This window comes from Mastomys coucha, unplaced genomic scaffold (assembly GCF_008632895.1).
Source record: "Mastomys coucha isolate ucsf_1 unplaced genomic scaffold, UCSF_Mcou_1 pScaffold14, whole genome shotgun sequence".
Classification (NCBI taxonomy): Eukaryota; Metazoa; Chordata; class Mammalia; order Rodentia; family Muridae; genus Mastomys; species Mastomys coucha.
In genome coordinates, this window is record NW_022196896.1 from 34,673,802 (window position 1) to 34,689,088 (window position 15,287).

The 15,287-nt window shown below is 37.3% G+C and overlaps 1 protein-coding gene across 3 annotated transcripts in view; it reads left to right on the forward strand.

Moving 5' to 3' along the window:
• Atp6v1h (ATPase H+ transporting V1 subunit H) overlaps nt 1–15,287 on the forward strand; it is a 97,311-nt gene that overhangs the window by 19,124 nt on the left and 62,900 nt on the right. For 2 of the 3 annotated variants that reach the window (XM_031366764.1, XM_031366766.1), the window contains 2 exons: nt 2,216–2,320; nt 5,116–5,169. In XM_031366764.1, the coding sequence (XP_031222624.1) occupies nt 2,216–2,320; nt 5,116–5,169 (159 nt within the window). The remainder of the gene's footprint in view (nt 1–2,215; nt 2,321–5,115; nt 5,170–15,287) is intronic. The other variant, XM_031366765.1, reaches the window with a different exon arrangement.

Genomic DNA, 15,287 nt, shown 5'->3' on the forward strand with positions numbered 1-15,287 from the left:
ATTGAGAGTTTTGCTGGGTATAGTAGTCTGGGCTGGAATTTGTGTTCTCTTAGGGTCTGTATGACATCAACCCAGGATCTTCTGGCTTTCATATTCTCTGGCGAGAAGTCTGGTGTAATTCTGATAGGTCTCCTTTATATGTTACTTGACTTTTTTCCTTCACTGCTTTTAATATTCTTTCTTTGTTTTTGCATTTGTTGTTTTGACTATTATGTGGCTGGAGGAATTTTTTTTCTGGTCCAGTCTATTTGGAGTTCTATAGGCTTCTTGTATGTCCATGGGCATCTCTTTCTTTAGGTTAGGGAAGTTTTCTTCTATAATTTTGTTGAAGATATATTTAATGACTCTTTGATTTGAGAATCTTCACTCTCTTCTATATGTATTATCCTTAGATTTGGTCTTCTCATTTTGTCCTGGATTTCCTGGATGTTTTGAGTTATAAACTTTTTGCATTTTGTGTTTTCTTTGACTGTTGTGTCAATGTTTTCTATGGTATCTTCTGCACCTGAGATTCTCTCTTCTATCTCTTGTATTCTGTTGGTGATGCTTGCATCTGTGGTTCCTGACTTCTTTCCTAAGATTTCTATCTCCAGAGTTATCTTTCTTTGTGATTTCTTAGCTTTTTCTACTTCCATTTTTAGGTCCTGGATGGTTTTGTTCAATTCCTTCACCTGTTTTTTTGTGCTTTCCTGTAATTCTTTAAGGGATTTTTGTGTTTCTTCTTTAAGGGCTTATACCTCTTTACCTGTGTTCTCCTGTATTTTTTTAAGGGAGTTATTCATGTCCTTCTTAAATTCCTCTATCACCATCGTGAGATTTGATTTTAGATCCAAATCTTGCTTTTCTGGTGTTTTGGGATATCCAGGACTTGCTGTGGTGGGAGTACTACGTTCTGATGAAGCCAAGTAGTCTTGGTTTCTGTTGGTAAGATTCTTGCATTTGCCTTTCGCCATCTGTTGATCTCTGGTGTTAGATGTTCTTGCTGTCTCTGGCTGGAGCTTGTTCCTCCTGTGGGTCTGTAAGCCTGTGTCAGCAGTTCTGGGAGATCAGCTTTCCTCTGATAAAACCTGGGCACAGATGGTTGTGGATCAGTTGTCTCTCCTGAGTCCTGGGTCAGAGCACACCCTGGAGACAGGCTCTCCACTTGCGGGAAGGGGGCAGAGAGGGCTGTGGATCTGTTGTCCCTCCTATGTGTAGTCTGAGGTAGAAAGGATCCTGTCTCAGCTGCCCTGCCACTTGTGAGGCCTGTGCCTCCCGGCTGGTTGTGCCTTAGAAAGTCACCAGAGAGAAAATGGCGATCTCACCTGAGTCGCTGGGTTAGAGCTCCCTGGAGGCAAGCTCTCCACTTGCAGAAAAGGGGCAGAGAGGGCTGTGGATCTGTCGTCACTCCTAGGTGTAGACAGAAGTAGAAAGGATCCTGTTCTGGTTGCCCTCTCTTGGTTAAGTTTTTAAATGGAGGGTCAGTCAGCCTGTTATTGGATTATTTGTTATTGTAATTACCCCTGGCTTATGCTGCAGTATAAATGTCACATATCATTCCTAGTCATTTCCTTTTGCTTGTGCTTATGCAGCTAATATATTTTCAGCATATGGGTTCCAAATAGGAATCTTTTTCAACCACTTGACTACTACTTTATTTATTTATTGCATGGCCCATGTGCCTTAGTGCAAATGAAGGTCAGAGGAAAACTTCTGGTAGTTGTTTCTTTCTTGCCACATGACTCCTGGGATTGAATTCAGATTTTAAGACTTGTAAGTAAGCACCATTGCCTTCTGAGATGTCTTGCCAACCATTAGCTATGTTTTGGGTAATTTATATTGGTATTAAGATTAATTCCCAATATTATTATTATTATTTTCTTTTTATGATAGTTTCTCACCATGTAGCCCATTCTGGTCTCAAATACTTGATTTTCCTGTCTCAGACTTCCCATTACTGAAATACTGGGATTGTAGATGTATGCCACCACTGTGGCTCTAAATCTTATTTTAAAATGCAAAATAATCTAGGTAATGTTTTAAAGCACAGATATGTTTTACAATAGTTTTAAGAAACGAATCATATCCCTCCCATCCTTCCAACCCCTTAACCCCCAGGAATTGAGTGTTTTGAAAACCACTTAGCAAAGTGATTTATAAGAGCTGTCTCTTAAGGTATAGGATGTGAGGTATAGGATGTGATTGGCATTCAGATGTATTTCTTATTCATTTTCAGGCAGCAAGAATTATTGCCAAGTTAGCAGCTTGGGGGAAAGAACTGATGGAAGGCAGTGACTTAAATTACTATTTCAATTGGATAAAAACTCAGCTGAGTTCACAGGTAACAGAAATTTCCTTTATTATCCAAAAGAAATGTATTAGAATCTATGTTTTCATGTTGTTTATGGTAAATATGCTAAATTACAAAAGGCACATTATTAAAGTAATTCTGCTTTGAATTTTGTTAAGTAAGCCCAGCTACTACTGATGTGAAGGCCATCTTAACTGTTTGTTCTTTCACTGGCTACAACTCAAACCTTCTGTTTTCTCTGCCAGTTGTGGTTTTCTCTCCTTGCTTTTGAGCAGTCAGGGCCTTATGCTCCTTCTAGGCAGCTACCAGGATTACACAATGTAGAGAACTGTCAAGACCCAAGCAATTTATTGAGTCTTACAGAGAGTTTCCATGTAGGAAAACAAATGGTCCATGAGGAGACAGTGTGTGAATAGGCTCTGGGGCCAGAGACTTCCAGGTGGAGCATCTGCCTTGGCCTAGGTGTTTGAACCACCAATATTTATATGAGAAATCTTGATTTGGGGGAGAGAACTCTAGAGGTTTTCTAGGGGTCTTTTCTACGCTATTGATTGCATACCTAGAGTATCTTGTTTAAGTGGTTACACAGAATACAAACTGATCTTGTGTGCTACCAGGGGAGTTTTCAACCGCAGGTCACACAAGATACACTACTAGTCAATTTGCTTGTCTTTACCTTGGCCAAGAGTTTGTACCAGGCTTCCAGGTACCCTTCGGGAAGTCTGGGGCAGCCAGATCCAACTGTTGTACAATTCTTTTTTACACAGTGGCTCATTCCCACAGTGTCATGTGAAATTTTGGGATTAAATACTTAGGTACAATTAGGATATCCTGCTTCCTGATTATCTGGGTTGCCTTCAGGTTTCTCTAGCTCCAAGTCTCCAAGGAGAAGAGAGCTTGCTGATGTAATATCTGGGAAAATGTCAGTTATTTTTGTTTATCTTTAGACTGGGACAAAAATAGGATATTTAGGATGGCTTTTTGAAATGTTTCTTTTAGGCTTCCAGTGACTATTAGATGGTCGGTAGGACTGATGCTCATAAAAGAAAAGAAATAAAGGTTGGCCTGGAGAAGAGTATTCTGGAGAACAAAATCCAGAACTTGGTGTAAGGGTGGGTGATGTGGAGGAGCTAAACCAGGGAAAATAATATTGACAGCTATTTTATTGTCAACTTTAAATTAAAAAATAAATGTTACTTGGTAGGTTTTAACTTAAGGCGTGAGAGACACCTGATATTCTGCTTATATATTTCTCTCTTACAACCTTAGAGAAATTAATTTGTAGATAGATAATGTTTTGAATGAAATTCTTTATGACATCATCTTATGACATCATCAAGCTGTAGCTTTTACTGAGCTTATAAGATACCTAAAATGTATTTAAAACATGAAATTTGGTGCATGAAGGTAAAACTTTAAGTTTCTAAATGTAGATCATTTGGAATCAGAATACTACATTTCGTAGACAAGAAACACTTCCTCTCTCCCTTTATAAAAAAAAAAAAGGTTTAAAAATTAAGTGTCCTTTTTAAGTGAATCTCATTCTGCTTTAATGCTAATTTTCTTGTAAGATGCAGATGTACCTGAATTTACAGAGTTAAACATGCTATGAAAGAACTGCATACTGCTGCATGCTTCCTGGGCAGTTTACCTTTGACATTTGTTCAGAGTAGGACCATTTCTATTGCGCCTCAGAGATGAATTGACACGCCTGAAATGATTAACAGTCATTTAATGCTTGCACAGTTGTAAACGTTTCCTGCAACATGGGGAAATCTCTTATCATTAGTGGATGAAGTATTTCAGAGGCCAGAACAGTTTTCCTCAGAGTTGGGCTTCTTAGAAGTGTTGAGTTGATGTTCTTTAAGATCTTTCTGTATCTTTCCAGTGCTCTGTCTCTGCCATCATCTTTTGCTTTCTGATGTGGCTTGATGCCTATCCTCTGCAAGTCCTTCGCTATAGGGCACCTACTGAAGGTCCCAAGCTCAGCCTGGCTTTGCTTCTCTGAGTCTGGGCAGTGTCTCTGCTTGGTTCTGATCACACTGGCTTTCTTGCTACTGGCAGAAAATTCTTCCATAGCCTTTTATCAGGATTAAATTGTAAATGTGTTGTTTAAAGAAAGGTAGGATTATTTGAAATTTTATTTGCTATCTTACTCAAATGTTTTTAATAGTATGTAAAACGTCCTTTTCCTTCCCAAAAGTATTTTCTCTTTTATAAAAGGTTCATAATTTCATGATTCTAGTGAAAATAAACTTTGAAATGCCCAAGTCAGTTGCTAGGTCACATTTTTTTTTTTTTTTTTTTTTTAACAATGACAGTTTTTTGCCTTTTACTTAATAGGTATGGATAAAGAAAAAACAGCTCTCCCAAAATTCATTATTATTTTCCTCTTTATTTGTTACATGTTATTCTGTTTGGTAATTTCTTTGTAACAATTGTGATGGTGAAGATTGAGATTACTTCATAGCATTGCTTTATCTTCCTATTATTAAGCATCAATTTTAAAAAGTTTTATCAAAAATGTTGAGATAGTAGGGTAGGGAGTCATCTACTTGAAAACACCATTCACTTAGTAAATACTGAAGCAGAAACTTTTGCAAGCTTCCCCTTTGAAACTTATCTTGTGTTTATTAGACTACTGTTCAGCTTGTAGTAGTCTGTTGATTATCTGGTGGAAGATAATAACTTTTATATCATCCTCATGTTCTTTATAAAGTAGGATTAGGGAATATGATAAAATTCATCCATCTCATTTTGTAAGCTGATAGGTTAGGATAAAATAAAAAACAAAACTAAGTAATAAGTCATTTATTTTGTAATAGAAACTTCGTGGTAGCGGTGTTGCTGTTGAAACAGGAACAATCTCCTCAAGTGATGTAAGTATGTTCCTTCCAATTGACTGGTTTCTTAACACCTTGAAAATACATTGTTTTGACTCATAGGCATTGAAACACGTGAAGATTTTTACTAGTTCCCCAAATGTAAATCCTTGGATCTGACGTGTCACCTTCTCACAGTGAAGTTAATTCTATTGCTGCCTTCTTTGTTGCTGTCTTTACAGGCCATCCTTCTTTAGATCTCCAAATCAGTGCAAGAGTTAGAATTGTGGTGCACTGCACAAGAGATTAATCATGTTATTTGTGTCACAATTTAGTAGTTTGTAAACTGTCTGGTATCTGTCTAACCTGGGTAGAAATGATGCATCAGTTGACTGATGACATAAAACCACTGTTGTGCTCAAGCCTTTGTAGACTGTGGTGGCACAGCATGTACCTCCTCACCCCTTCTTCAGCCAGTTTCTTCCCACTTTTAAGTGGTTAAATGTTAATACTAATTATGGACCATAGGTTCTTAGCTACCATTATCTTTCTCATCTGGGAATAGTTTAACTTTGCAGTATTTGAGTAGCTCAGGGACTGGGCCATAAGTTTGAACAAATAAGAACAGATAATGGTTGAAGTCAGGGGACAAAAACTTCAGGACAAAGGAGAAAAACAGGATGTAGATGCAGCTATATGTGATGGAAATACCTATGGGATGTTGACAAAGGTAGATGTAAATGAGCCTTTGCCTAACCAGCTGTATTGATTATTGTAACTTACATTATCTAAATGAAATGTACCTGCATGTTTGTCTAAAAATGTAAATAGTCTCAGAATCTACATTGAAAGCTAGTAGACAAGCTTCCCTTTGCGGCATGGGTTGAAAGATGTGATGAATATCGTATGAAACCAGAAAAGGGAGTTTGAAGTGTAATCAGAACAAGATCCATAGTTAGAAGAACACCCTGAGCCCAGAGTGAGGAGAGAAAGCAGTGAACACGGAGAAGGGTTAGTTGGTTTCTGTTTGTTTGTTTGTTTGTTTTGATTTCTCATGACAGTGCTTCTCTGTGTAGTCCTGGAACTCACTTTGTAGAACAGGCTGTTCCTGAACTTAGAGATCCACCTGCCTTTCTGCCTTGAGTGCTGGGATTAAAGGTGAGTGCCACCACCACCTGAAGGTTTAGTGTTAACTTAAACAGATATGTAAATTGGCATCTTTATTTCTTTGTAATAAAAATTTTATTTTATTATGTGTGTGGCAGTTTTGTCTGCATGTATGTCTATATCCTCTATCTACAAAGTGGAGGCCTGAAGAGTGATTTGAATCCCCTGGTACTTGGTTTACAGATCCTTGTTAGCTGCCATGTTGGTGTTGGAAATTCCTGAATATTCTGAAAGAATAGCCAGGACTCTTAACTCCTGAGTCATTTTTATTTTTATTTCTTGTGGAGTTCCTATTACTATGAAGTTCAGGAATGTTGATTGTATTGTATATTAGGTATTTTTAGAATAATTTGTTTTATAAACTTATTTTAGTATTTGTATAAACCCTTTATAAAGAGAGGTAAGATGAGCTGTGTGAGATTCTCAGTTTTTTATTCATTGTATTAGGCAGAATTGGTTGGGCTGGTATTGGCTTAATGTAAATGGTTTATCTAGTTGATTCATACACTCACCCACACCAACTAAATAGTAATTGTAAGATTTCATACCTTATCTTTAATTTCCCTCAGTCCTGGGCAGACTCTTAATTTTTCCTGAGTTCTTTTCTTTTTTAGTTAGGTACTCATTTCAAAAGCAGACTTCAAGTTGAGAATATTGCTAGACTTTTCTTTTGATCATATTTTAAAGGGCAAATCTTAGCTAGTATTTATTGAGCACTTACTGTGTAACTACAATGTTAATAATTTTATATTTACATTGTCTTATATAGCTTTAATTGCTTTTCGGTATGGGTTATAATGCTACTTACATCTTATTCAAAAGCAATGAGGTTGGGCAAGAAAGCACATAATCTTGCTGAACATCATATAGTTAGTGAGTGTCAGAAACACTAATGCAGTACATTGATTATTGAGAAAATTGTTTCTAGAGGTACCTGAACTGGAGTTGACTATTTAAACATTGCTCCAATCCATTGCATACTATGACTTTTATTATATCTGTGTTGGGCCTTTGGATAGCTTTTAAATTGTTAATGTGAAATGTAGTTTGTTAGGCTGCATTATTCAATATTGCCACTTGAGGGCAGTATAAAGCAGCAGTTGACACTGCGAAGTGCGATCCATGACTCAACTTTCAGAGGCTTCATCAGTAAGTGAAGGGTTGAGTGTTACAGACATTTTCACTTAGTAATACATAAGTGAAGGTCGCTGAAAATGTGTTGACATTGTTTTCACAGTTATTGGAAGCATCTGATTATGTTTTTCTACCGTGTCTGTTAAGTTCTTTACTGGTTTTAATGCAAATTATAGATTATGTCTTCTGAGGAGCAGTATTACCTTGGAAATGAACTTCTGGGCTGAGGCCCTGACCAAGGGAGGCCTGCCATCTCTCCACGTGCTGTGATCTCTTTCTCAGGAAGACTGAGAATGATTGGAAATTTCTCTTTACTTCCTTCTCATTTTCCTTTTTCCATGTCCTCTTTTCACTGTTCCCTGAGTGCAGGAGGAAATGGCATCTCATATCAGGGTTTGCTGTTGGTCTCTGGTGTCTTTGTTGTGGACCGATCTCCATTAATTCCGAGATGTCGTTTCATGGATAGAGTAGCTGGGCTTTCCTTCCTGCTTGTTCTGACTTGCTTCTCAGTCCTCTGGGGGGGAGGGGGTTCCCTCTAACAGGACTTCTTGTGAGTCTTCCACGTCTGGCCTATCCATGGAGGTAGCCCCTTGCCACATGTGACTAGTGTGATTGAGGAGACTTTCCTCAAATATATTTCTTGTATTCTGAATCTCATGCATTTGCAGTTCAGTGTTTTATATTTACCAAACTGTGCAACCATTACTACAATCTAAATTGATAGTGTTTTCAGCAATCCAGAAAGTTAAGAAGTACATTGTACATATGAATTGTTTGCTTGGTCCCTCTTCTTCTTTCAACCCCTGGCAGCTACTAATCTAATTTCTGGATCTGGATTCACTTCTTGTGGATTATAATATGAATAAAACTCTGTGCTTTGGTTTTTGTGTGACAGACTCTCATCATCTAGTGTAGTATGTTTAAGGTTCATGAATGTTTGAGCATGCAGTATTTTAGAACAGATAAACCTAGTTTCCTTGTTTTTCAGCCACATTTCTTCAGTGATTTTCATGGCAGCTCTGATGTCCTTACTAGTGAGGATTGATTTTGCTGCTTTGGCTTTGTTTTTAGTGAATGTTGTGGTCCCATCAGAAGTGCTACCTGTGTTATTCATACAGCACAGGCCTGCTCTTAAGTTGTAGGCTGCCCTGGCTGGATCCCAGAGCAACTTACAGTCAGTAGTTATTAGGAGACAACTGTAGTCTAAATATATTAAATGAAAAATTCAGTAACAAACAACTCATAAATTTAAAATAACTAATATTTTATTGTGTTGTTATAATTGCTCTTTCATTTGTATTAATTGCTTACTATGCTTTAATGATAAATTATCATAGGCATCTTTGTATAGGAGGAAATAAAACTGACATCCATAGGATTCAGTGCTTTTTAGTCTCGGGATCTGTCAGGGGTCTGGGAGCATGGTGGAATGGGGACACTATACTTGCCTTACTGTGTAGGCTTAAAGAGCATTGTTCTTACCTAGGGCTTTTCATTAATGGCTTTTCATTCTTTTAAATTATTGTCACAAAGTTAACACTTTGAAGCATTGGGATCATTGAAATGTGTGTATATTTGTGTGTGTATATGTAAAAGTACAGATATAATACTCAACTTCTATTTTTCTGATCAGGATTTTGGAAGGGTTGCCTGGGGTTATATTGTGGTATATAAAAGAAAATGAAATCAGGTATTTGAGTAATACAAGACTTCTTTTAATGTGTCTTTGAAACTATAGCACCCATAACCTATTAGTATGTACTACATATGATTTTGGAATTGTATCTAAAACATTGATTTATAAAGCAAACCATGCTTTTTTAGTGGTAGCAATAATACTTTTTCCTTGGAATAGTTGAAGTTATTAAAGCTGTGAATAATAGTGAAGCACTGTATTTTGTTTTTGTTTTTTGAGACAAAGTTTCTCAGTGTAGTCTTGGCTGTCCTGGAACTCACTCTATAGACTGGGCTGCCCTCTAACTCAGATGTCTACCTGCCTCTGCCTCCTAAGTGCTGGGATTAAAGGTATGCACCACTTCCTCCACCTGGCTTGGAGTCTGATATTGATATTTTTTGGACATTGACTAAGGAATTTATTTTTATTAACCCTATTTTAAGAAATTCTTGGCTATATGCATTTTAGTCTGCGAATATCTACTGACAATAATGGTGTACCTTAAAATTATTTAATGTTTTATATAAACTGATTAGAGTGAGTAGATATTTTAATTTTGATATAGCTGGCACTGTTTTCCTTTATTGATAATAAAACAATTTTGAGGAAGTGATTTCCTCAAGATACCAAGATAAAGCTTCTCATTCCTGTTTTAGTATTTATCCTCCTCCCCATCTTGGTGTTGGGGATAAAACCAGAGTCTCATGTTTGCTAAGCAAGTAGTCTGTAACTACATTGCCACCATTTCTCCCCTGAAATGAGTTTATACATGTTGTTTTTTTCCTACTATGGCCTTTCACCATCCCTCCTTCAAAGGTGATTACTATGAGATCTGTTAGTGTGATTCGGTCTGGACTGATCTTGAGCTGCATGAATGGGATCTGATTTTGTTAACTCAGCATTGTATCATGTTGAAATTATCAATATGCCTTACATTTGCTGTGTAGTGATTATCTTTAGTATCTATTATTGATAGTTATTGGGTTACTTTAAGTTTTTGATTATGGTGAGTAATTTGTCTGTGAACAGTCTGTGCATGTCTTTGTTAGGTGTATGTATCATATCTATTGTACCTATATAACATTAATTTTTTAAACTTCATTTTATTTTATTTTTTAAAGATTTATTTAGTTTTTATTTATATGAGTATACTGCAGCTGTCTTCAGACACACACTAGGAGAGTGCATCAGTTGGTTGTGAGCCAACATGTGGTTGTTGGAAATTGAACTCAGGACTTCTGGCAGAGCAATCAGTGCTCTTAGCCACTGAGCCATCTTTCCAACCTTAAACCTTATTTTTAATGATAGTTCTTAAACACTTTAACCTTCCTTGTAGCCCACCACCCACCAGAAGTAGTGGGAAGAAAGGATATGAGGGAAGTGGACCTGCTTAGAAAGGTTCTTTGGAACAACTTCCAGCTGTGTTGTCTGGAAATTGGCAGTTCAGTTCACAGGTTAGCAGGCAGTAACAGCTTGATCTACTCTCAAACACTTCATGGGTAGACCAGCGGTCCAGTTCAGTAGAGTTAGACTAGCAACAGCCGTGACCTTACCTAGCAAAGACAGCTAGGCCTCAGCCTCTGTTAGAGTCAGCAGGAGGGACCAGCCAGGAGATGCTCTCAGCTGTGCCTCTCAGGGAAGCGAAGGTAGCGAAGATGGGAGATTTAAAAGTGTTTCACAGCTAGCTGTACCAGCAAGCTTGGCTTTGTCTCCTGCATTCGGGGCTCCTATTTATACCCTCTAAACACCACATGGCCTTGATGTGTCTTGCCTCAGCATGTGCATCCAATCAGCCTGAGTCTGCAGAAATGGCAAGAGCGACTGCAGTACATCACCAGAAGTTTTTTGGTGCATTTCTCTCTATGGAGTTCTGACAAGTGCAGCTCAACTGTGCAGTGTAAGGTAGACCAATACATGTGAGTTGCTAGCAAAGAATCCTTCATCATGTGTCCTTCATATGTTTGCTTTAGCAGAACATCCTCTCTCCTGTGTCTGCTTCAGCAAAATGTTCCTTCATGAGTCTGCCTTAGCCTTTCACACCTGCGTCCACTTTAATGAAATGTTCCTTCACGTGTTAGCTCCAGCAAAAAAGCATCTGACTGACTTTCCAAAGAACTGTTAAGTTTCCACTTCATATCTATGTCCAAAGTAGAATTTTAAGTAATGGGATTATGTAAATTTACAATGAATTGCCAGTCAGTTTTCTAAGCCACGTTATGACTCGTCAACAAGGTACCAGAATTACATTACTCTAGTTCTCTGCTGACAACTCCTGAGTCTTTGTTCTTGTTGCTAGTTGGCTTATTATATTTTTGTTTTGTGACAGGCCTTGTTGGCCTAGAACTTGAGAACTTTTTGTTCATCCTCCCAAGTGGTGGGATTATAAACATACACAATGACATCTGACTTCTGTGTACTTTTTAAGTGACTGTCTGATAGAAGCTAAATAAGTAAGGGATTAATTGCTGGGGCCGTTTCCCTCTTCTCCAGATGCCTCTTACTTGTCAGGCTAGGGGAGAGGCTTGGAGCAGTAAACTTCTATTGAACCAGGAGAAGAGAGTCACACTTGCAGAAGGAAAACTTTTATAAAAGCAAATATAAACACACATAAATTCATAGACAAATTCATGCTTACATATTCATACATCTCCATTCAAACCAGTTGGGCCCAGCTAGATACTTATTTATATATGAAGCAAAAGGCCAAGCACCAGTCAGAAAGAACTCACTCATCCTAGATGAAAAATGAGCTCCAATCATTATTGCATAGAGAAAGAAAAAGCTACCCTTTTATGGCTAATGAATTAAACCCAAGTCTAAAAAAAGAATGCTTTGTACTCTTTACTAAGACTAAGCCTGCCTTGCTGTTAAGAAAAGACCTGTTCTGTCCCATGGTAAGGAGAAGCCTGCCTGCTCCTTCTGCTCTCTCTGTAGCTTCTTGTTTTCTCTTTCCCTCTGCATTCTGCATATTGCTCTCTTAATTTTTTAAGTTTCCTTATAGTTCTAAGTTATTCCACTCTACATTCCCCTTCTAATCTTGCTCTCTCTTCCTGCTCTGATGTAACAATGCCCTTGCTCCCAATGCCTTACTACTAATGCCTTTACTCCTAATACTATGTTCGTAATGCTATGCCTGGTAATGAAATCTTTCCTAGTCTTTTGTACCTTTTCTAGGAGAAGAGATCACATTGATTTTCCAAGTATCCCTTTTTTATAAAAGTTCACTAGAAGTTCAAACATAAATTCAAATCATAAATGGAATATGAAGTATATAAGAGAGAATGTTTATATGCATATCCATTAAGAGTAATCTGGCTAAAGATCTACAGGTTCATGGAGAGTTAAAAATCATAATTTTTGTGACTAAATTAGTGAAGTTTCATGTAGATAGACCCAGTCAATATTTTATCTTCTGTCCTTGCATCTATAGTAAATCCTTAGTTCCCTTTTATGACCTTTTGTTAATGGTTTTACAACCTCTTGGAATGTGCTCTAATTTGTAGATGCCTGCTTGCTGTCTCAGAAGCAATTAACTCATGACATTAAAGACTGGCATAGTTCTCATTGCAATTTTGTCATCAGAAAAGACTTAATAGCAGTCTGTTATAAAAGAGCTTAATAATTACTAATACAATAATTCTTATAGGATCACCATTAAGAATTAAGAAATCATCAGTTTGTCTATATAGCATTACTACAAGGCAGTGCATCTTCGTTCTGCAGAGATTTGCTCAAAGGAGTGGGCTAATACTTACTGATTGTTATATATATTTAATAATAACAGGAAAAGCATATTAATAGTAGGAATCTTTCCTCAGATGAAATCTATTTGGCCTTAGCTAGAGAAGCAAATCTATCATTAACTTTAACAGTCCATGGTGGAACCATCTCAGGAAGATCACCTGGTAGTTTTTAGCTTCTATTCGGTGGCTCCTGACAATTAACTATACTTGGCTCAAGCTAGGTAGTGGGACAACTTCTATAGCTCCTGATTGGGTGCCTAGAAGGTTGGCTCAGGCTAGGGGGTGGGGCAGCTTCCTGGTTTGCTGCCCATGAGGGGTGGCTTTTCCCTGAATTGACTTGTTTTAACTTTTCCAATTCTGGGAAATAGAAACTTATGCCTAGTCTCCCAGACTGCTAGTTTGCAGCTTGTCATCGAGTTGCCTCGCTTTGGTAACACTGCTCTCTTACTTGTAGCACTACCATAAAGGGATAGGCATAGGCCTTTGCCACGGTACAATAAATGATACACATAGAGGCTTAGTTTCCATAAGCTGCTCACAAAAGTATAAGGAAGGAGAGGGTAGGCCTGTAGCAAAGGACTCTGAGTGCTGGAGCATAATGGGACAATGTGTGTGTGCATGTGTGCGTGTGCGTGTGCGTGTGCGTGTGTGTGTGTGTGTGTGTGTGTGTGTGTGTGTGTAATAGAGTGAGAGACAAAGAGACACACAGAGATAGAGACAGACAGATACCTTGCCAAAGCTATGAGCTTTTCTCTTAGGTAAAAGACAGAAGAATGGCTACAATGTAGATCAGCTTGGTGGTGAGATATTTGGAGTGGAGTGCATCTCTAAGGAGTAGTCTCTATGGTTTTTCATGGTTTTGTGATTTTTTTTTCTAGTAGTATTTATTGAATTGCCTTTATGTAGGATTTATTTATTTGTTTGTTTGTTTGTTTATTTGAGATAGGGTTTCTTTTTGTAGCCCTGGAACTAGCTTTGTAGACCAGGCTGACCTTGAACTCACAGAGATCCACCTGTCTGTGCTTCCTGAATGCAGGGTGTATAGGCACGCACCATCACCCCCCAGCATCATTTTTGTAGGATTAAAAGTAAGACTGGTTGGATTGATTTAACTAAGACTTATTATTTTCTTTTTAAAAAAATCTTTAAATTATTTATACAAGAAACTAAAAAGTAATTTAATGAAAAGTAAAGGAGCAGATGCTTTTCATTTTAATTGAAGGCAAGAGTTCAGCTGGGTTTGGTGGTGTACACCATCATTTGGGAGGTAGATTAAGGCCAGCCTAATTAGTCTACATAGTGAGTTCCGTGGCTATACAGAGAGACCCTGTCTCAAAACAAAAGAGTTTGGTCATTTGTATACTGTCTGTTCTCAGTGGCATGCTCTGAGCATTGAGTATGAAAGAGTCCTATAACCTGTAGGAGCAGAGCCTTAATGTGCTCATGCTGTATATGTAGTCAAGTTGTAACTGACGTTGTCGAGCCCATGCCTTCAGTGTGTACTGTGTGTACTACCTGTTTTAGCACATAGCATGATGAATGGGCACAAAAAAGATTTGGGTGAACAAACACACTTTTGTATTCAGAGAAAATAGAGTAAAATTAATAGAAAAGTAAAGATTCCTTTGTTGCATTTGTATCTAGAAATCTCTCTGAGATTCTTTCTAAACAAGATGGGATTTGCATTCTTCTGTAGAAGCTTCTAACTGCTGTTGTAATTGGACAAAATCATATTTTTTCCATTGCAGAAAGTTTGAGGTGAAAATTAATAATTTTGTCATTTGCTTGTGTTTGATTTGTGACAAGACTCTTCTCTAGTATAGACTGGCTTGGAATGAAGAATGCAGTTCAGGCTGGTCTTAGACTTGTGGCAATCCTCTTGTTTCAGCCTCCCAAGTACTGAGCTTATGGGCTTGAGCTATGATATTCAGATTCTGTTAATGTTGTATGTTAAGTTATATCTGTGTGTATATTATCTGCTCTCTACTATCTAGGTAGAAATAAGGTTACCTTTTTTTATTTGTTTCTACCAAGTATATACATATCTTGTGTTTTGTGTTTGACTGCTGTAAATTTCTTTGGAGTGTTCAGCTCATATGTATTATTTCAATTAGAATACTAAGCTGAATAGTATCATTTTTTTAGATTTTACAAATTTTTGTGATAGCTGTGATTCCTTTTAAATTTTTTATTTGTTCAATTATAAAGGCTAGAGCTTAAATTTTCTTTTGTCTCTCTACTTTTTAAAGACATAAATCTCATGTTAAATATTTAGACAAGAGTTTGGACCAGAAATTCTTACTAACTGTTGTAAAACGGAAGGGCTTATGATGTCTAGGAGATATGATTTTCATTTATTTCAAGTTACAGATTTAAACATAGTTTTATGAAATACAGCTATGGAACTAAGTTTTAAAAATATATGTTGTCTTTTTTTTTTTTTTTTTTTTTTTTTT